Source organism: Xenopus tropicalis, chromosome 7 (assembly GCF_000004195.4).
Source record: "Xenopus tropicalis strain Nigerian chromosome 7, UCB_Xtro_10.0, whole genome shotgun sequence".
In the NCBI taxonomy this organism is placed as follows: Eukaryota; Metazoa; Chordata; class Amphibia; order Anura; family Pipidae; genus Xenopus; species Xenopus tropicalis.
Genome location: NC_030683.2, coordinates 90,041,114 through 90,064,150, shown reverse-complemented (window position 1 = coordinate 90,064,150; position 23,037 = coordinate 90,041,114). Strand labels below are relative to the sequence as shown.

At 37.0% G+C, this 23,037-nt stretch overlaps 1 protein-coding gene across 2 annotated transcripts in view; it reads right to left on the bottom strand.

The window, feature by feature from the left end:
* Positions 1–279: 279 nt before the first annotated feature.
* Positions 280–23,037, bottom strand: part of pank4 (pantothenate kinase 4) — a 33,800-nt gene continuing 11,042 nt past the window's right edge. The window contains exons 4-19 of one of the 2 annotated variants that reach the window (XM_031904829.1): positions 22,622–22,805; positions 22,244–22,336; positions 21,067–21,220; positions 18,044–18,225; positions 17,583–17,664; positions 16,800–16,900; positions 12,285–12,440; positions 11,650–11,762; positions 10,802–10,889; positions 9,069–9,220; positions 7,226–7,281; positions 5,642–5,691; positions 4,974–5,078; positions 4,470–4,570; positions 3,484–3,552; positions 280–1,338 (exon numbers count right to left, since the gene is read on the bottom strand). In XM_031904829.1, the coding sequence (XP_031760689.1) occupies positions 1,125–1,338; positions 3,484–3,552; positions 4,470–4,570; positions 4,974–5,078; positions 5,642–5,691; positions 7,226–7,281; positions 9,069–9,220; positions 10,802–10,889; positions 11,650–11,762; positions 12,285–12,440; positions 16,800–16,900; positions 17,583–17,664; positions 18,044–18,225; positions 21,067–21,220; positions 22,244–22,336; positions 22,622–22,805 (1,900 nt within the window). In that variant the 3' untranslated portion in view covers positions 280–1,124. 2 annotated transcript variants of the gene reach the window in all.

The window sequence follows — 23,037 nt, the reverse complement described above, 5'->3', positions numbered from 1 at the left end:
TTGCAATGAAAAACGGAAAAAAAACAAAAAGAAAATTTGTGGGCAGATTTATCAAAATTTGAATTTAGAGCTTAATACATAAAAATTCACCCACATTCTATTTATTCCTATGGGATTTTTAGAAGCGTATTGATCAATGGGTAAAAGTTAGAATTTACTATTTCATAAATACGCTTCTAAAAATCCCAAAGAAACAGAACATGGGTGAGTTTTTATGTATTAAGCTCTAAACTCACATTCTGATAAATCTGCCCCTAGGAGTAACAAAGCTTTAGCACCTTAAGAGTATTACTGCAATACTTTAATTAAAAAAAAAGCTTTTCAGCTAAAAACAAAACACAAATGGTTAGCATTTATTATATAGAGAAAAGTCTGATCCATGTGTGACCCACATGATAGAGTAAGTGGATGAATATGACCCAGTGATGTCAGTAGCGATGTTGCAGGAAGGCTGTACAGTTACATTTTGTGGTGCAGTCTAATACGATTGTGACAGCACTAACTGTAGGTTAGCTCTGTACATCAACATGGAAACCTACAAAGGTCAGGTAAGGCTGATCCATGCCCATTACAGACCTGCTTAACCACAACCCAAACATAATCACTGACACATTTCCCCATCCCTTTAGACCCAAAGAGGCTGCTGTGATTGTGTCTTGTTAGTGTCAATAAGGTAACACTGCCAGCAGCTCTCCCTGGTACGTGTGTCTAGGGTGCCACTCTTCTTTTATTTTGTAAAACATGGAAATGTTCCAAACTTTACCCTTTACCCGACACCTGATTTGAGCAAGCTCTTATACTTAGGATTGCCTTGTGCTTCTTTTCTTACTTTACTTTTCTTATCATTTTAGAGAAATAGTCAGAATTATAAACATTACCATATTCCGGAAAACAATTATATAGAAATATAAAAAGAAATGAGATATTGCAAAAAATATTGTTTATACATATATAATTTAAATGTATTTATATATTTATAACGAAGCCTTTTTTTCTCAGCACAGAAGCACAAAATAAATACAGCAATTTTAAACATCCCACCCCCATGTAATAAAAATACATTCTTTACAAATGATGAATAAAACTAGTGCTGAGGAATGGGTTTGTGCCAGCCAGGCAGGATCTCACTTGGAAGGAGTTTCATATTTAAAAACCACACTGAAGATCTTGCCCTGCAGTCTTTCAGCTAGCCAAGAGTTCTTGATTACAGCTAATTTCAAGCTTTCACACTGGAAGCTGGCATAGTAGTTTGTATGAATGGCTCGGCCCATGCCTTCTATGATTACCAGATCAGTGTTTCGTTCCTTAACAAGTGTAGCGAGTCCTTTGTCAAGTCGACTGCAGAAAGCAATTCAGAAAGATACACAGAGAAATTATAAGTAAACATGGTACCTGTGTGATAGATATCACTAAAATGTTCCCTAGCACACAAAAAAACAAACTCTGCACCTTATCTCTGTCCATTTTTTAACCTGCCTCCCAACAAAAGCAGATAGCTTGCCATGCTTGGTGGCACCATGTAAACATGCACACAAGCAAAGCATGCTGGGAGGCACAGGGGTGACATTCATTGGGCAGCCAATTTAATCAAAGTCTTATTTCTTAAGAACAATTTCTGACAAACAATTTCTGTTGTAATTTATGAGTATCATCTGCAACTGCAAGGCTGCTAACATAGCACCAGGGTATGCAAATATATTTATGGATTACTTTGAGAAAACATATCCTGTCCTTACATTTATTCATTCATGCCTTATGTGGGTAACACCTTCATTTAGGCAGGATCAACTGATCTGGAATATCACATGCCAAGTGCCTCAAGTTTTTAAATGTAAATTGGTTACCGAGGGACTGTATTTGTCACTTCTTTGTACAGTAAACCAGCTAACAGTGAGTTATATGAGCTTACTTAACAGTACCATCAAAAATATTACAGTGTATCAAAGTAATTAATATATTATGTACGATTGCCCTGAACTGGTAAAAGTTTTGAATTTGCTTCAGAAAGACTTCTATAGTTTATATAAACTGTTGTGTAGCCATGGGGGCAGCCATTCAAACTAAAAAAAGGAGAAAAGGCACAGGTTATATAGCAAATAAGTGGTGTAGATTCTTATTGAATTCTACAGAGTGTATCTGCTATTGGCTATGTAACATGTGCCTTTTTTCCAGCTTGAATGGCTGCCCCATGGCTACACAGCAGTAGTGTTTCTGATGCAAACACACAACTTATATCAGTGCAGGGCAACAGTACATTATATTTTAATTACTTTGATACACTTTCATTTTTTGGTAATACCGTTTATTTAATATGGTAGAGGATAGATAATGTTAAAAAAAAAAAAAAAAAAAACATTCGTTAAGGACAGAGAAATGTGGATATGGTACAACAGGTTTCATTTATAGCAGTTTATGATGGTAATTGTGAGCTTTGAATAAAAACTAACAAAAAAATAAAATTTTAAAGTATTGGGGGTTACTAAGGGCCAATGCGGAATATGTTAAATTGTTCAGTAAACCCCCCCCATTAGTTTCATAAAAACGATAAAGCTATTAGTAAACTGGTAAAAGTGGAAGCTACAAAAAGCAGCAAACTCTGGTAGATTAATTGGTACATATCCAGGTTATAATTGCAGCCATTGTAATGGCATTATATCAGGGGATTATGTAAAGCACCCTTTAAAAGGTTCTTAACTTAAAGAATTTTCCATGTGACATATTTACAGTATTCAGTGTCCCTGTGGTTTTGTTAATTATGAAAATGAATTGAGGTCTCTGTTTCTATAAGGGCAATGATACAAATGGAGATTAATATCCAGCGATAAATCTCCTCTACAGTGGGTGACTAATCTGCAAATTCTTTCCCATTGTGGGGAAACTTTGTGTTTTCCCACAGGCAATTTACACAGGAAAAAAATGTGCAGTAGGGCAACTGCATTTGTAGCTGTAAATTACCCCTAATATCTTCATAGATGCCTCCCAAGTATTCAAGAGTGGGCACTTTTTAAAACTTTTCTATTGTGGAAGTGGGTCAATGGGAAAACTCCCTGATTTCCTATGGTTAACATGTAGCCCAAAGAATGTGCCAAATTCAAAAACAAAAGCAAAAGGCTAAAGGGAAGTTGAAACTGCAGTCTGTGTATCCTCTATCCTGATATGTAAGTCTAGCTGCTGTGCCTTGGTTTCTTCTTTATGCTTAAGGGCACTTTTTGTGAATAAGAAACTATATACCGTAAGTGTTTCTTATACTTTAATGATCCTTGCTATGAGAAGTCTTGACCACAACAGTTTTCAGTTATAGCACTGCAGCAGACAAAACACCATTTAAGCCACAGACTTAAAATAAAATGTCTGTATACAACAGTTAAATTATGGGCAGGGCATCAGCTAAGGTCTTGCACAGAAACTAACAAACAAGACTTTTTTTCTTTTGCAATAGTTGCTATGCATCAAGAAACAAAGAACACACATTTGAGAACTTACCTTAGGTCTAAACATGGGGAACTGGAGCCTGTTTGTACTAATATTAACCTCTCATCCTGCAAAGCAGACCTAGAAAGTAGAAATAAGCTTAGTTTGCACCTGAAAGGACAAGTGTGTTAGTAGTACAATTTAATTGTGTGCTTAATATATTCTGACTTTGTAATTTAAGCAAGAAAATAACTAGTTTCTTTCCTATCAAAACAAAACATATAGCAAAATTCTAGTACAGGTTCATGAAAAAATCCACCACTTGTAACACTGCAAAATTATTATAAAGAGAATGAAGTAGAAGCAAAAATGGAATAGTTAAATACTGCAGATACAGTATGTATTGTGTATTTGCCACTTGCCCCAAATTGATACGTTCATAATTCACCAAATTTGCTGGGAATTCAACCAGGTAAACCTGATTCTTTGAGCTGCTCGTGTGAAAGCAGAACCAACTGTTTAACCTACATTTGTGGTATATTTATTCATATTGTATGTGATCATTTGCACTTTGGATAACAATTCATCACCCTACATAATGTAACAAAGTAACTTCTTGAACAAACCACTTTATTTTTGGTTCATTTTTGTGGAGTTACTTGCTACAAATTTGGCATAAAACCTGTGTTTTGTGATTTGAATCCATGTTCTACTGGCATTATAAGCCTGCACAGACTCCCCTTGGCTAGTGTCTGTGCACATTCCATTGCCAATATTCCAAGAAAGCACAAGGAGCAGGTACAGCTATGGATCAAGGGGGACTCAGGTTACAAAGCAAAGGCATTAACAAAAAATCTAAAAGGTGCGGGGGGAAATATCTGCAGTTTTAAATGAATGTTGTGCCTCCAAGTACACACAGTAGCTAATATGATGGTGTTTAAACTCTTACAGGTATTTTTTATATCACATTTTAGTTGGCCTTTATTCACATGCATATTTTAATGTAAAGTAAAAAAAAAAAAAAAAAAAGGCAGCAGACAAAACTGATAACTACTTACTGTATTGTAGTATCCATAGCTGCAATGCATTCTGTTACAATCAGAGATTCATTGTAGGTTACATCATTTAGGGCAGGGCCGGAATTACAGGCCAAAATCACCTGCAACATCAAACACAAACAAATTAATACAGAACACATACTATTAACTTGGTTTTGGAAATTACACTGCAAATGCTGCATTTTAAATAAAAAGTGTTATATATACATCTAAGATCTGTTTATGTAATTTTTGTGCCAACGTGGTATTTCTACTGAAAATATGTCCTGCTTACAGTTAATTGTCTCCTATATTAGTCCTGACTCAGCCTAAAATGTAAGTTATTGTGGTCCTTTAATTATTATACCTGAAATGGGAAGGTAGGACCAATGAAACTGGAGTACTTGCCTTTGTGTGCATTTGCTCCAGCTTTTATAAGCAACTAAGTACAAGATACTTAGGGGTTCTTGGGGCTAGACACGAAGTTGAAATTAAAAAAACAAAAAACAAAACATTTCACATTACCTCGGTTCCTCTGGCAAGCAGCTCCCTAACAAAGGGGAAGATTCCCAGAATGATATCTATACCACTGTTATCCACAAATATTAAGGCACATTTATGAGGTGAACCCTGAAACAGAGAGAAGGAAACCAAAATCAACTGAACATCAATGCTATAGCCTTAATAGAACTGCTTATATTCTTCTGCAAATGTTCTTTTAGGTTTTTCTAAAGCTCTCTGAAGTTAAAAAAAAAAATATTTAATTTATTTTGTCATCTATCATAATTTTGTCTTTGCAAGAATGTTATAATTTTGCCATAAAGAATGTGACGGGGCTGCCATATTTGTGCATCGGAAGTCTGTATTAGAAGCTGTAACTGACAGGCTGAGAAGGAACAGTCAGGTTGGCAAAACAGTCAGGTTTAGGAACTTCAGGTAACAATTACTTATAAAACCAGCCCTATCAGCGAAAAAACATCAACATGACCTATAGGGAACTTTTTATGTATATTCGTATTTTGAAAAGTAGGTTTTGTGTGTCAGTATCACTTTAAAGCCCATGGTTTAAGTACAGCTAGTGCATTTTAGGGTACACAGATGACGTGATAAATTCTGCAGTTCAGGCGGAGGGTCAGCCAGGTTGTCCATTTTGGCCAGTACATTTTTGGTGCATGTGTGAAAATGAAACGTACCCTTAATCGCGCAATCCAGTCATTGTATGTGTCTACTAGCCAAGGACGTGCTGCAGGAAAAGAGAATATAAAGAAATTTGTTAACAGTTCTATTGTAACAATACACTGTGCCATTTTTTCCCTTACTTACTTGGTAAGTACTAACATAATAACATACATACTAATAATAAAGAGTCTTAATCAAAAACAATTTGGCTAGTAGGAGTGTAGTGACTACCAGCGAATGGTGTCCAGACCAGTTTAGGGTAAAGAAAATACAGGTATGGGATCAGTTATCCAGAACGATTGAGACCAGGGGTTTTCCACACAAGGGGGTCTGTAATTTGGATCTTCATACCTTAAGTCTGCTAAAAAAAAAAAAATCATGAAAGCATTCATTAAACACAACTGGATTGTTTTGCCTCCAGTAATGATTAATTATAACTTAGTTGGGATCAAGTACAATGCACTGTTTTATTATTATTATTATTATTACAAAGACAAAGGAAATCATTAAAAAAATTTAATTACTTGACTAAAATGAAGTCTATGAAAGATGGCCTTCCCATAATCCGGAGCTTTCTGGATAACGGGTCCCATACCTGTATACATTTTTGTATTTAAATGAACATCCACCTCCCATTACTGAGTAATGGGGATGTATCAAATCAGGGCTGCTCTGCTCTACAGGCCTCCAATACACTTTGGGCACTGCTGCCATAATACAATCCTACCCATGGCTGCCATGTCTACCTGTAATGAGCCAATAAATTCACTTTGAGGCAATACTACAAACTTCGCAGGCAGTTTCTTGGACTACTAATGCTGTCGGCCAACTGTGCTCCTTGTGTTGAATATATGAGTGAGAGTATAAACAATGTGTGGTTTGACACAGACAGTTTTTTCTGGCCTTTTAATACTTCCCAGTATTACAGATCCCCTTTAGGTGCCCCATTGAATACAATTAATTGTTAAAACTTTTGAAGGCTAACCACATAATCCTAAAAAAAACTAGTAATAAAAATACTCATACTGCAGAATTTATTGGGTAGCCATATGGATTGATGTTTAGGTCACCTGCATGTGACAAAGGACAAAAAGGACATTTTTTATGCGCTGGGTGCTAAGAGATAACGCAGACTGCATGCAACAATTAATCCAAAAAGAGGGATCTTTGGATATGACACCAATGTTAAGGAAATGTAGTATTTCCAAGTTATTTACTCTTTTAAAAATGATATTAGTGGGCCAGGGGGATTTTTGTAAAAACTTGTGTATCCAGTGGTTTGTGGCCTTAAAGAATCAAAAGTATGGTGTCTATGCAAGCATAATAAACAAATGTGAGCTGTTGACTTGCACAACCCATTCATGAGGCAAGAGGGTAATCAGTATAAAGTCAATGTATATCAAATGTATACCATTAACTTATGCCAAGGGTGGATAGATAGGGAGAGCTTTAATACCAAATAAAGGGGCAGTATGTTACATTATAGACTAAAGGTAAATTACAGACATCAAAATACTACAGGGTGGAGGAGTTTATTGTATATAATTTAATATCTGCGTGCTTTCTTGTCTCAAAGTGCGGACTGTACTTGAGCTCACCTTGCAATTTTTCTTTTGCTTCCTCAAATCCAAACTCTGAATTAGATTCCAGGACTCTGAATGGTTTAACAAATGAAAGCATTTAGCTGTATAGATGTAGGATATAAACATACTACGCACAACCACAAAGTTATAAAAAGCTTAAAAAATGTGACCAAAAAAAAAAGTGTGACCAAAAAAATTTAGACACCTGCTTTGCTGTACATTGAAACACTCTATACAAAGCTGGGGCTACAAATAGCTGTACAAGCACAGTGCTAGTGGGTAGGCCAGGGTGTATATATATATTATATATGGGTTTACTGTTTGTAATATGCAATATAAGAGAGAAAGACCTTTTTTCTAGCACTACCGTCTAGAATAACATGCCTTAATGCCCGTTTAACATAGCAAGGTCATTGCATTTTAACCCCATTGCCTTTTCAGATTTTCAGCATACTAAGAAATTAGCACTTAATGCATGTTTGTAAAAAGTCTGTATCCCACTATGCCAAATGGTAAACAAATACATGCTGAACACTGATAGCACCTCCTACTGGTGTCAAAAAAAAAACTTGTTGAATAAATTAACATGGGCTTTTTGAGTGGATATAAATAATATTCAGATGCTTATAACAATGAACACAGCCACAATGTCAGCACAATGCAATGGGCTCTTGCAAATCTGAATGAATGTAAAAAGACAATGATGTAGGTCAGAGTGATATAATCATCAGCACCTTGGTTTAACCATATATAAAGCCTGCACTCCACTGACGTTAAGAGCTGAATCTTCAGATACGCAGGTAGAAACAATAGAATTCTACCCCATCAGTCAATTCAGCATTAACCTACTGCCAATGATTGGGTGACTTCAAAGGCACCCAATCAAAATTTTCCACCCTGGCCAATCGACGAGACAACCGATATCCAAGGCTTCTGCAGATATTGGTCACCTCGCCAACCCACCATACATGCATGTGAATATTGTATGAAACCTTGTTTTGTAAATAATATCAGTAGACGTAGGGCACCTTACAGTTTAATGTAACTACTCTAATTATGTAATTAATGAACAGTAGGGATGTACCAAATCCATTATTTGGTGGTTCGGCTGAACTCCAATTCCTTTGTGAAAGAATCGGACAAATTTTCATTCGGCCAGAGGCATGGATTCAGCCGAATCAGTCCTGCTGAAAAAGGCCAAATCTTGGCCAAATCCCAAACCAAATCCTGGATTCGGTGCATCCCTAATGAACAGATTACCTGTGTGTTGCCTAATGGAAAAAAAATACAAAACAAAGTGATAATTGGTAAAGGATTTCTTTATACTGAGGGTAAGTCATCCTTAATACACTAACCCCCATATGTAATAAAAGGCAAATTTGCCAAGTAGAAGTAACCCATGGCAACCAATAAGATGTTTGCTTTTAAACAGGTGACTAGTAAATTGTACCTGCTCATTGGTTGCTATGGGTTTCTGCTTATGTGCAAGTGTAGTGCCTTTTATTACATAACCCCATAAATTAATTGTCTATGCAACTCTCTCAGCAACAGTGGCGCTAAGTGCCCTAACACTTGGATTTTGCTAAATATGAATTAATGAAGTACGCATCACTAAACTTAAAAAAACATATACATTTTATAGCAAGGCCTTCAACTGTATATGGACGGGAATACATCCACCACTAAGAGAACAGGACACTCAAAAACATTAAGCTCTGTACTGCAATAAAACCAAAATAAATAGCAACACACAACTCTAAACAGTTATTACAGGACATGAGGCAAGGTGTGAGTATTATAATAAAAGGGTCAGTGTATCTATACATAACACGGTTGGTTTAATATATAGAACACCTACTCTGAGACTGCTTTTGCTCCCCAGTCAAAGACATTGCCAGCTAGCAGTCCTTTCACCAGAGCAAACTGTTTCTCCTCCCAGCCCAATGCATCCAATGATTTGATTACTCTCTGAAAATATTTTAACGCTATGTCATTTTCTTTCTGCTTTACCTGTAAAGAAAAATATGAGAAATTGTACATTACAGAAGGAAAATGTCTTACCCAGGCCTGGATGCCTTGGTCCAAGACCCCCTTCTGTTCATTCACTCTCCTCTTAGGTTCATGGCCTCTATCGGACCAACAAGTTACTGTTATCGGCATGCTTAACGTGAACAAGACAGTTACATTGGGATTCTAAGGCTGATCAAATGACAGACATACAAAAACATTTTTCTTACTGGGGATACATTTTGACAGGGCCAAATATTTTCCAGTGACCCACCTTAATACCAACATGTAATTTAATATTTGCTATGGTGACTGGCAGTAGTCTAAATAAGACTAACTTGAATATAAAGATAAATTTAGAGAGATACAGAAGGAAAATAACAATAAGAGAAGTGAGCATATTGCCTAACCTTTCTTCAATATGGCAACAATATGAGTGCACAGAGATAAAAGTTATGCAGTTAATACCCCCACCTAACCAATCTAAAAATCTAGATATAAAAATGTAAGACCAATTAAAAACTCTTCATTTGCCATTTGAAGAGTAAAGTCATTGGGGCCAATTCACTAACGGTCGAAAAAACGAGTGCTATATATATATAGCATGCGTCAGGAATATTATCACTTCTTATGTTTTGCAAGTTAAGGATCGATTCACTAAAAGGACACTTGTCTGAATTAAGAGGGAATGTACTTGGCGTTATTTATCTGGCGATGAGCGTTTTTAAGCGATATTTTAACACATGCACGATAATTTCCGCCACGTGCGATATTTTTCGCTGCACTTGATATTAGCGCACACTATTACGTACGTAGCAGTTACTTTCTGAAAACTACTTTTCTGAAAATTACCATTTCCCTGAAAAGACAAGCATGCATCACTCTAGGAAGATCACATACTTGAAAAAATCCGACTGCAAACTCCATCACCGGCTGCAATTTTGTTCAGTAAGTTTCACAATAATTATCACCACATTTTATGCGTTTAACACTTATATGGGTTTGTGAATCATGCGTTAGTATTATTTCTATGCGATAATTACCGCAATGTGATAAAAATAACGCATTGTGATAATGCAATTTTTAATGCATGCAATATGAGTGATAACGCATGCTAAATTACATTGATGAATCGGTACTTATTTATCGCATGCTTTTTAATGCAAAAAAAAACATGCGATAAGCGTTAACGACCTTTAGTGAATCACCCCCATTGTTTCTCTTGAAGGCAAGATGCAGTGAGTGAGCTGTGACTTATACAACCTGCCTGGCTTTGGAACCATTCAGGTATAGCACGTTATACAGCGCAGTACGTGCCCTTTTGTAATAAGCATGCATAACATGCCATACACACAAATGCTAAACTGAGAATTATTTTTAATATAAAACATATCATTAGATATAAACTTAATGTGGTAAAAACAAAAGTTCATTAAGTCCATAAATTCGATGACAAATAACTGAACACATAAGAGCACAGGAGCGTGGTACTGCCTACCTTGAAAACATGGCCTGGTGTTTCTCTTAGACAAAAACAAAGGTTTTAAACACAGGTGACAAAAGGGGAAGAAAATACCAACTCACCTTTGAATAAGGATCTGGGAAATTGAATTCATTAAGACAATGCTCCCTTGTGTCTAATAAACTGCGAACTGTCAGTGATCCATAAGCACTGAAAGAATAAGCAAGAAAGCCTAGTAAGTACTATTTAGCAATATGTCAGAGTTTTTTTTTATATTTTTATAGCAGCTATCCATCATGCAAAGAAAAATATATTATACAAAAAGGTATATTACTCGATGTTTCAGTCTCACACAGAAGTGAAAAACAAATAGAACATGGGCTCCCCTCCCATCTACTTAAACTCTCTACACCAGTTTTGGTGCCAAAATATGTTACTATATAACCGGAGACTCCCTCCCACATGTAAACAATACCTGTACTCAAATAAAATAACTGTAAAATCTAAATCACCTGAAAGAATCCAGGTTAAGGCTAATGTCAGACAAGGCGTATGGTGTATATTTTCGGCAAGCTGAAAAATGCTTGTGAAAATACCGCCATAAGCAGGCACAGGTAGGAGGCGTATATCGGTATTTTCGGCATTTAACACCGAGTTATATTCCAAAAAGATCGTGTATTAAAAACGCATGAACAGCCAATGTTACATTTCGGGACCTTTTTCAAAGCAACCATGCTAACCAACCCCATGTTATATTTATCCATAGTGAACAAGCAAATCTTGGCCGTTTATGCGTTTTTAATACACGATTGATCTTTTTTTTTTTTTGCTGGTCTTTTTTTTGGATATTTAAATCATTTACCTTGCACTCGAGGTAAGAGCTGAAGCAGAGTGCCACCCTGGGTTCGCCAATTATATATATATATATATATATTAATTATTTTCTCAGAAATAATACTGAAAGACTTACAAGGGCTGATGTCTCAGGGTTTGCAATTTATTAAAGTACTTTTGCTGAAATTTTTGTGCCCGATCTGTTGCATCCTTTGCCTCAGGTTGACTGGCAACAGCGCGTTTAGCCACCTTGAAAACAAATGAAGAGTATGTATTGTGTACTGCCTTCGAAAATAGTTTATACTTGCATGAACAGGGGGTAGTATCAGTATTTAGCAAAAATGGATCTGTTGGCAGCATTTTTCACACAGATATGTCCTCATCCAATATTATGTCTGAGGGAATTTAACTGCAGGTAAACCCTACCTAGCTAGAAAAAAATATATATATACTAATTTTCCCTTTAATAAATAAAAATAAACTATTTTAACTATTTTAAAAATAGAAACTATTTTAACATACATGAAATATTAACAAAATGTAATACATTAACTAAACATTTTTATAGTAGTCAGTACTATGGTACTGTTGGTGCACTACACTGCCACATGATGGCGCCAAGAACAAGTGTTAGTATACAAGTGACAGTTCACTAATAAAATGTAGTGTTCAGCATGGAATCCTCCTAAATGTTTGTATTTACCAATTAGCAAGACTTAACAAGAATATATTTTCATAGTGTTAAAGCTTGAATTAAAAATTTTCACTTACACCTTCCAAAGCTTCTTCAAAGCATGAAAGCCAGTATTCCCGAGCCATTGCATCTTCTGTTAAATCTACTGTATCAGGGACATAGGATGATGGATCAGACAGCAAAGGCAAATTCACGAGTTGTCGTTCCAGACGGTCCATTTCCAGCATGTCAAACTGTAAAGTACAATATCTCACTAAGGGTTCTAATACACTTTAGCAGAATATAAACCATTATGTGTAAAAGTTTAACAAGTCTGGGTGATCCATATCACCTTTTTTTTTTTCTTTTCCAACCACCACAGCCCTAATAAAGCTCAACTGATCAGTTCAAGAAATATACTTTAACTAAGGAAGTAGCTATACTTCAGTAATTGGAAAGCTACTTAGAATGACATTTTATTTCACTGAGTAAAGTTATTCTTTTTAGATTTACAACCCTCTTGCACATTTAAAACAGTGCTTAGTACCTTGCACCAGACTTAATTTGATGAGTAGCACTAAGAGCCATCTGCAGGGAGGATGAGTAGAGGCACAAGTTGTGGGTCCATGGGCTGAAAAGGACACATATTTGCAGCCCGAAGTTCCAGCTTATCATAAATGCTCTCCAGCTTATCTAATACTAATAATCATCATCATTATTTATAATAATTAACCTAAAACGCTAATTTTAAGGTGGCCCCATTCAGTTTTTTTCTTATAAACACAAACCGCCCCCTTAATTACTAGCGTAAATTTAAACGCCAGGAGACATGGTACGGTTTAGATTTTGATAAAGGCTATCCAAGGCTGTGGAGCACCTTATTATGCAGCTCCATTCCACAGAAATCAGATAAGCTCACTATCAATAAGGTAGCAGATGGGTTGCTGCAAGATAACATAGACAGTTATTATGTATTAGACCTGTGGGGGCTGGTTGGCTTCTCTGCAAGTCCCAGTACGCACTTGAGCATAAAATGCGTGCATCAAATGTGACAAATTTATAGTTACTAGTTAGCAATAAAACATGGGGGGGGGGGGGGTAATGGAAACTACTAAGAAGGTATACAAAAAAAAAAAGGTGCCTCTCCCATTGCTATATCCCAGGTACATCTAAACAGCAGCAAAAGATGGGGCAAGCCACTGCCATTTTTAAAAATCCAATCACACACCAAATGCTAGAACAATCCCAGTTTGTCCCACACCACATATATCAGTCACGGTGACTGGTACGTTTCTGTATGGAACTTGTTGCAGCGATTTGTCGGCGCAATCAGATTTTTAAAAATCGTGCAGACTAATTGCCCTAACACTTAACCCCCTAATGCAGGGTTCCCAAATCTTTCTTACTTGTGAGCCACATTCAAATGTAAAAAGACAAGGAGAGCAACAATAGCATCATAAAAGTTCATGGAGGTGCCAAATAAGGGCTAAGATTGGCTATTAGGTAGCCTCTATTCACACTATCAGCTTACAGGGGGCTTTATTTGGTAATAAATATTGTTTTTATTCAACCACCAAGTCAGGAATTTAGCGAGCTCACAGTCTGTTCCTGCTGTACTCGCTCCTCTCCCACCAGGGGTTTCCCTGCTGCTGCTGAGTAAAACCTGTTAGTCAGTGCTGTGACCACTTCCTGTGGGAGACTGAAGGACACTCCCATGTCTCATTTGGCTCTGACTTCTGATCAGTGAGCTTGTGTATGCAGCTCTCATATAATGGCAGTTTTAATAGGTAAAATGCTTTCAAAGCATCTTTCTTTCTGCATCATTTCACATTTTGAGGGAGGATGAATATTATAACTGAATATGAACTTTATATAAAATGTCTCCTTTAAAATTAACTACCTGGTTTGGGGGCACAGAGAACAACATCCAAGGGGTTGGGGAGCAACATGTTGCTCAAGAGCCACTGGTTGGGGGATCACTGCCCTAATGTATTGTTGTCTCCTGCCTACTAAACTTGTCTTCAAAATTCAGTCAGGTCAGTTCTTGGGAGCGATACAGTCCCTAAAAATGTACCCTTTAACATTAGACCTATTATTTGTGCTCCTCCATTTGTATTATATTTATAAGGGCCTGGAACCTTTTAATAAAAAAGGCAGTTTAGCAAAGAAATACAAGAATCACTGATAAAGGCTAATATACAAGACAATAGGCAGCAAACTAAACATGTACAGCTACAATATTGCACTCCCACATAACCATAGGTAAATCAGTTTATTGTTTCCCTACCAATACATGAAGTAATACGTCTCTGCAAGCTATGGCATCACTACGGAATAGCAACATTCTAAAAGCAGCTGACATAGGGCACCAGAGCCAGCCTGTGTCAGAAGGGGCTAACAATGGTGGTCTAACAGCACCTGGATGCCACAGGTTGGGGACAATTGCAGGAGCAGGGCATAAGGAGCAGAGTTACTTACTGTAAACTGGAGGAAAGGATGAGAAAACTGGGAGGTAAAAACAGTTATAAGAATTTACACAAACACATCTACAAATAGTTTTCTATAAAAGTATAAACAACCCCAGCTAAAAGTAGTATATAACTGAATTTAATTACTGAAACTCCAACCATGAATGTAACTGTTTCTCTCTGAAATACTGCACTGCTTAAAGGAACAGTAACACCAAAAAATGAAAGTGTATAAAAGTAATAACAATATAATGTACTGTTGCCCTGCACTGCTACAACTGGTGTGTTTGCCTCAGAAAGACTACTATAGTTTAAATAAGTAAGCTGCTGTGTAGCGATGGGGGCAGCCATTCAAAGGAGAAAAGGCACAGGTTACTCAGCAGATGACAAACCCCCATTATATGGGGCTTATCTACTAGTTATCTGCTATGTAACCTGTGCCTTTTCTCCTTTTTTCCAGCTTGAATGGCTGCCCCCATGGCTACAACAGCAGCTTATTTATATAGTAGCTTTTCTGAAGCAAAAACGCCAGTTTTTTTTGCAAAGCAACAGCACATTATATTTTAATTACTTTAAAGGACAATAAAAGGTTACTATAAATTAAAAAGTCTAAAGGCATTCTTTTTAAGTACTTACTGCATATCTAAATTCCCAGATCCCTGCTTGCTTCTCTGAAATATGCTGCTGGCAGCCTACAGCAGTGTGAAGACTACAGTGACATCACTGAAATCTCTCTCCCCTTCCTGTAGGCTGTAGCCTTCCTATTCTCTGAGCATGTGTGTAACTTGATCCTGTCTCCTGATCTGAGCTACACATGCTCACCAGCCAATCAGAAGCGGATCTGCCAGAGGGGAGGGGGGGAGGGAATGAAACACATGTGCAGTATGAAGCAAGGAGGGAACGGAAGAGAGAATACCTTTTTAGAGATGGCTGCCAGTTCTAGAAAATGTAAAGTAAGTGTAACTGAGTAAATATTTGATTAGGTGAGCCAAAAGTGTGGCGTATTGGGCAGTATGCTTTTAAAATTTTGACTTGCATTCTCCTTTAAAACACTAATTTTTTGATGTTACTGTTCCATTAAACAGACGCTAACAGTCTGCAATTGCTATTTAGACTTACCAAAAAGATGCTAATATTAGCTAGTTAGAAATTCTAGGTAAATGATCATCAGCATACTTTCATGAGAGTTATACGAAATTCAGAGCATAATTACGAGAGATCAGAGCATCCACTGCACCAAACAACTAACTAAACTAACTGTGACCAGTTTGAAACTAAATTGGTATAAAGAAGCACAGATGGGGAACTGGGCAGAATCAAGCAGAACCCTGTTCTTTGGTAGGAGCCTATGCACAGAGCAGACAAGGCAATAGGAGAGCAGCAGGAGCAAAAGAGTTGGGAGTCACAGGAGGAGAGCAGGTAATAGGCAAGAGGAGAAAAATATCTGGCATGGGCAGAACTATTGGAAAACAAGCCATTGGGAGAATAATGAAACAGAAAATAAACAGGTGATGTGTAAAATGTTAAATAATAATGAAGGTATGAGGTATGTGAGAAGGGAAAGCAGCACAGAAACAAGTGGGCATGAGAGAATTAGGAGTAGGCAGTGGTTGAGGCATGATGGGATGAAGTAGCAAAGTCAGAGAGACAGAAGCTGAAAGTTTGTTATTTAAAGAAATGTCATAACTTTCCTACGTTGGATCCCAACCCCACTGTTTCCCTTTTTGGCATTATGAAATGATGACTTATATATGTGCAGTCGCCCTTCTTACTTTACTTAACAAAAACTTTAAAAAAAAATTACAAATTCTTGATTGTAAACAAAACCTTAGCCTGGTTATCTAATGAAGCAAATAACAGAGAAATATAGAACTGCCTTATAGATAGACTAGGCTTGTAATGTCATATAAAATGCCTTATATTAACCAGCACTATTTCCCTAGCAACCAACACTGCCCAGCAGGTATATTACACAGAAAAGCTGAGCCCCGATTGCCAGTCAGCTGTTTTAAACTGGGATTACCACCATATACTGTCCCTATGCTATATGGTGTCTGACTCTAAAATGTGATGTGTATTTGTTTTAATTCCTGCAGGTAGAGCAGGTGCTCAGGCTCCTAGTGTGACAATGATAATACAACTCACAGTGCCACTTCGAGTTCGCTGCATAGGGTAAATATCAGGTGAAGTGCTCATGAGACCAGAGCTGCCAGCGTAGTTCTCTCCCCAGCTGTACATATTGGGATCTAGTGAAAAACATTCCAGTGAAATAGTTACATTATATTGAAGAATTATGAACAATCAAAGCAAGCAAAGGGGAAGCCCCTCAGACAGCAAGGTATAACAGTTATTTGGCTCTATCCACCCTGTAATAACTTGGGGTCTCTGGGTCTGACTCTTCAAATAGTGTCAGGTGTCTTCCAGTTGGCTTTTAACATTGTTTCATGAGTCAGAGGCAGAGGTGAGAAAATATACAGTCAGATAGATACTGCTTTCAATAGCAATTACATATATCTTTAAAAAATGAATGTTTATTGGAAAGTTGCGTAACAATTAATTTACTTTTATTAAAACATTGTTTTCAGATGGAAGACCCCCTTTAAAGGTACAGTTACCAATAAGGACCAATTCCAAAATCCTGCAGTGGAATTTAAGGTATACAAACAGATCCTTCCTCAGCTGCCCCAGGTGACAAATGGATTCAGTCAGGAGTTTTATGGTGTACTTTTATTTTTAAATTACACTGTTTACATAGCAAATAATTCACTCTACTATTTGAAATGTTATTCTTGAACCAACAAATATATATTTTTTAGTTGTAATATTGGTGTGTAGGCATCGTTTTTTACCAGGTCAGACATTTTAAACATAAAGTAATTATTTCATAAATTGAATTAAAATGCCGAGGGGCTACTGATAAGTACTTACTGTCTTGTTCAGCTCCTTTCAGAAATGCCCCTATTGTGCCAAGGTAACCTTCATGCCTGAGAAAAAGTGCCTGAACCTCTCCCTGAAAGCAAAGGCAGAACAACAATCATGGTTAAGAAAGGACATTCATTCTAATTTCTCCATAGCAACAGACAAAATCTACTAGATTGACATGGATGGGCATAAGGCAACCACAGAAACAGGAAGGAGTTATAAAGCAGGGAGGGTTTACTGCTTGCAAATATGGAAAGCTTAGGAATGAGGAGGAAGTCTATGAAAAACAACAGAGAGGTTTAAATTTACTTTACAGTGGCAGAGCAACCAATCTTTTCTTTCTTCCATCTGCTCTCTGCTTTAAATACTATTGGTCAGCATGAAGGAACATTACTACAAAGCAGGCAGCATCTTCACACAGACATATGCATTTATTATGGAAGCATTCCACTGAAGCCCACACTAACCTTAGAGAAGAAATTTATACTGTAGCTGATTGTGTGCATTGTCACTGGGTGACCCCGAATAAAGAAGCCTCCAAAATACACCTGGGAGAGATTGTGTTGTTTGGCATACAGACAGGCCAGTTGACCAATATCATTGCTGATCATATGCAATAGACTCTTTGCCATATCTTCTTTGGAGAATTCTAAGAAATAATTATTGAGCTGACATAGTGTTTGCATACAAAAGGCATCAGAAGAAAAAGACAACAGTACTGGTATAAAAAGTTTGATTGGTGTTGAAAAGGTACGAAAAACAAAAAGGTAAAAAACATCTGAAAATTCAAAATACATTGCAGTCTAACCAAAAAGTTGGTCAGAAAAACTAGCACTGCTGGCTACCTTTATTGAGAACTGTCTGACGCTAGCATATGCAGTTGCCAGTCTCAAAATACACAAGAGCATTTCTAAGCTATGAACTACATATTATTATTATTATACTACCTGTGAGCTGGAAGAGGCAGTTTTGGGTGCTTCTCCACCAGCTAAAACATGGCAAAAAAGAAAACCATCTGTGCCATATTCCTGAAAGGGTACTACACACAAAGATTATTGTTTTCAAAACAGGAATCCAAATATAACCCACTTTTTATTTGATTTCTATTTTTTTTAAGCATCTTTGCTAAAATTAACATTTTGTCTCAATCCCACCCCACCATGTTTCCAAGTAGGTGCTCTGAAGTGATGCACAGCTCAACAAGAAGTCAGTCCGCACACATCTCTAACAGGCCATTTCCCAACCCAAAAACAACCTGACCTGGCACACCATTATTTTAGGTATATACTTGTTTTAGTATGTAAATAACTGACAGCAGTCAGAAGGACATGGAATCAGAGCACACTGATGCCACAGGTGGGGTGGGGCCGAGGATAGAGATCAGCATGTCACCTACCCATGACCTGCTGGAACACTATTACAGTGAGCCCCTAGTGAGCATACTCATTGACTTGAAGCTTGAAATCAACTATGTATCAAATTTAACAGTGTCCTGTAAGAAACTTATTTAAAAGGTTACATAAAAAGAAAGCATATATTATACAATATCAGAGCTGTCAACCAACCCCATGTCATGAGAGAGATAATGATTCAGTCCTGTTTTTTTTTTTAGGCGCGATCTTCACACTAAATGATAACATGGAATAAGGTCTCAAAAAGGCCTAGAGTGGATAATTTTCTCACCTAAGATGTGGGGTTGGTTAAGACGCCATTTGCTGCTGTGGCCTACTGTTAATGCTATAGCTGTATAACTGCAATTTCCCACCTGCAGCTCCCACCTCAAAGAGGGGAATGATTTGGAAACAATGTGTGCAAGCTTAGCAGGAATACAGTACCAAAACAAAGTATTATGTAGATATGTTCTATTTCGAACAGATTACCATCTGCTTAGTAAGAAACATCTGATTATTCAAAATACATTATGGTATGACCAAAAAGTTAGTCAGAAAACTGGCACCGAGGTCTTTGAGAGTGCCTAGATTGGAGATTGAGTTTGCTTGCCATTAATAATGGAAAGAGCTTTGGAGGCCTTGTAAGAGGTGTGGTGGAATATGGAGAGGGAGAGCTTCTGTTTAAGTGAAGTTCATTTTGTAATCAGAAAGTGCACTGTGTCTAGAATTTTATGCAGATTTGGAAGTGAGACCAATAGACTTGTCAATGTAAGGAGCAAGTAATCAGCAAAAGTACTATTTTAAAAATTAAAGCCTAAAGAGTAATCCCTGAAATGTTAGGATTTCTGATGGATGGGGCAACCCTGCCTAGTGCCACTGGTTATAGTTATAGGTTTGAAAGTCTGACGAGGCAGTTTCGGTTTCAGGGCTTCTAGAAATGGCCCTGAGAAGTTAAGATGTGTTAGTAATGAAAGTAAGTAGGGCCAACTCAGATGGTCGAGTGCCTTTTCTGTATTTAAGCTCAATAGGACCGCCAGAGTGGTATCTCTGTTCAATATCTCTATTAAGTCAATGGTAAGCCTTGTGTTACAGGCAGCCTGTCCCCCTTAAATGAACCCTACCTGGTCCTCATGAATCAATTTAGGGAGAATAAGGGCAAGTCTGTTAGCTAAAATTTTTAGAACAATTTAAGATCTGAATTTAGTAAGGCTATAGCCCTGTAGTTGGTACATACATTAGGATCTTTCCCCTCCTTAGGAATAAAGGTAAGGACATAATAGGGTGGTTGTAGCATTTGTATGGGAATCTATTGGGTCACAGAGATTTACCATTAGACATACTTTAAGTACAAAATTAAATTTTTCTGAGTTATTGGTTTTATTTAACGCTTGTTTATGGTACTCAGAAAGTTTGGGAACATTGGATTCTGCTAGAAATTTGGTAAGCATCTCCGGGTCCTGAGTTGCGGATGAACCCCCAAGGGCAGTAGCCCTTAAATTTTAAAGTCGAGTGTAATATTTGTTAAAGATATTTCCGATCAAGTTGTGGGTATATGTTAGGTGCCCAGAGGAGGTTTTAATAGAAGTTATTCATGACTGGATTTGGTGTTCTAAGCTTTCTAACAAAGAGTGTTTTGTATTGTCCACAGGATGGGTTTCTCTGTATTTTTATACTAAAGTGCCGTAAGTTGGTCCCTTACTTCTAGGATTTGTGTCAAAAGCTTTTGTGTGTGCGTTTTGTTATACTGAGATTCCAGGGCTTGAAATCGGTTTTAAAGGGCTATGAGTGAAGTTCAAGAAGCTTGTTTCTTATCAATGGTTAAACTATTGTGTCCCCCCTGATCGCAGCCCCATAAAGTTGAAATAGAAATGCAATGAAAGAGTCATCTGTGATGTACTGTTTGAAAACAATAAGTGAAAGCAAACTACCCTTTTAATATAAATATGAGTTACAGGTATTAGAATTATCACATATTTGTAAAGTATCAACACATCTCAGTGTAACATTTAATAAAAATGTATGTTTAATGTTGATGGGTTACATTTGTTGAAAATGCAGCAGTTTAATCTTTACTTATTAAATGGTATTCCGGGTTGTACCTTTGTCTATAGTGGCAGACTTGCCAAAACTGCTTGCAATCAAATTTCCAGTCAATCCTAAAATTTGGTAAGCCCCTCCATATATATCTTTTACAAGCATGTCCACATTTGTATGGTGTCCCTTGGCAGCAAGCTGCAGCAATTCATCAAACCTCTGTGAGTGTCAAAGAAAGAAGAGCAATGTATTAGATAAGGAACTGCATTTAATTTCACCCCGAAAAACTGGCACATTAGCAGTATTTCTGTCAAGTGTGTGATGTACTTGGTGCAGGAGTCTGGAAATTACAGAACATCATGTTCTATAACACGATGTACAGCTAAAGTTGCCACCTAGCCAGTAATACACCTATCAAGGCCTGGGTCGGTATAATAAATTTAAATTTTTAAAATTGGTCCCTTGCCCACTTCCAATTCGCCAAGAACTTACATTGTTTCTGCCTGGGTTCCATATCCCACCCTCCTGCCATCACAAGATCATTACTGCACCCATTTGACATAATTCTCCCCCAGCTGTCTGAAAGGTGGCAACCCTGTAACCTTGATAAAGGTCACTGTCAAGACAGAAACGTCTGTTTAATAAATGTAACAGCAAAAAAATCCAGTAGCACACTGAAGATGCAAGCCGTGAAAAAATTGTATTTTATTTGCCCAAGTACATATAAACAAGCAAAGAGCAACGTTTCGGGACCCTCCGGACCCTTTCTCAAGGTGAGGTTCTTCCAGTATTTGCACCTGATACCCGTTTGGGTAAGTTAACAAAGGGTTGAGCTCCCCAATACTGCTATTGCTGTTTAATAAATGTAGACCTGTGAATGCGATTTTACTTGTTGTTCGATATTATTATACACATACTTACATATATATCATAATATATGAATTATGATATATGCAATTCATGTTTCTCATAATTTTGCATATATTACATATATGAGCCAATAAAAAATAGTCATTTTTATGTCTATTTACCCTTAAAGACAAAACAAAATTAACAAATTGCAAGCAAAACCACATCACAGATCACTTTTAATTCAAATGCATTGCATATATTGCAGATCATATATTGCAGTGTCAAAATGATAAGTCTGTCCCAGTTTTCTGAAAGTTTCCTATGCTAGATACTGCATTTTAAAGCCAGATACTCTATAGATTACAAAGAAATATAACCATTTTGTCTGACCTTTGTCTTTGTGAGCAGGGCACCCAGCCCCCAAAATGTACCTCCACCTATAGAACTTCCTCCGATACGTTCAAATTTGTCTTCTGCCTCTACCTGTTAAATAAAAATTAAAAATGTAATGTTTTTAGAAGAGTCTATGGTACATAAAGCATTTGATCACTCTGTTCAGCTGGAAAAAGCAGTGGCCAAAACACCCCTATTTACACGTCCCAGATCATAAATTGTCTTGCAGATGCGGCAGGGATATGCAAAGTGCAGTGAGCATACTACTACTCCCTAATGAACTTCATTATGTATAAACAGATTGTTCCATACAAATAGCACCACTGATGAGCATTGTTTAGAAAACAAAGAAGAGAAAGAAAAGAAGCCACTTACCTTAACTATTGATACACCTGAGCCAATGTTTACTAGTAAATACGGAAATATATTGGGGTGAGTGGTCTGAAATCGAAACTCAGGATCTGCGTGTTTCACATAAACAAAAGCTTCATGGGGTATGTTCTTTAGTACAAAATTGCATCCCTTTATGAGACAGGTCATTTCATCCTCCTTATCCACTCTAAAAGAGAACAGATCAGACTCAATCATGACATTAAATTCAATATTTAAAAGGTACAGGATAAAAAAAAAAAAAAAAAAAAATTCTTATACATTTGCAAATTACAAAAAATATTACTACTGCTGGGTATAAAAACATAAAACATATCTTTTTGCAACAAATGCCTTTTAAATGAAAGCATGGTTAGTATAGCAGCCCAAGGAACAGTGAGTGTCTTACTCGCAATGGTTGT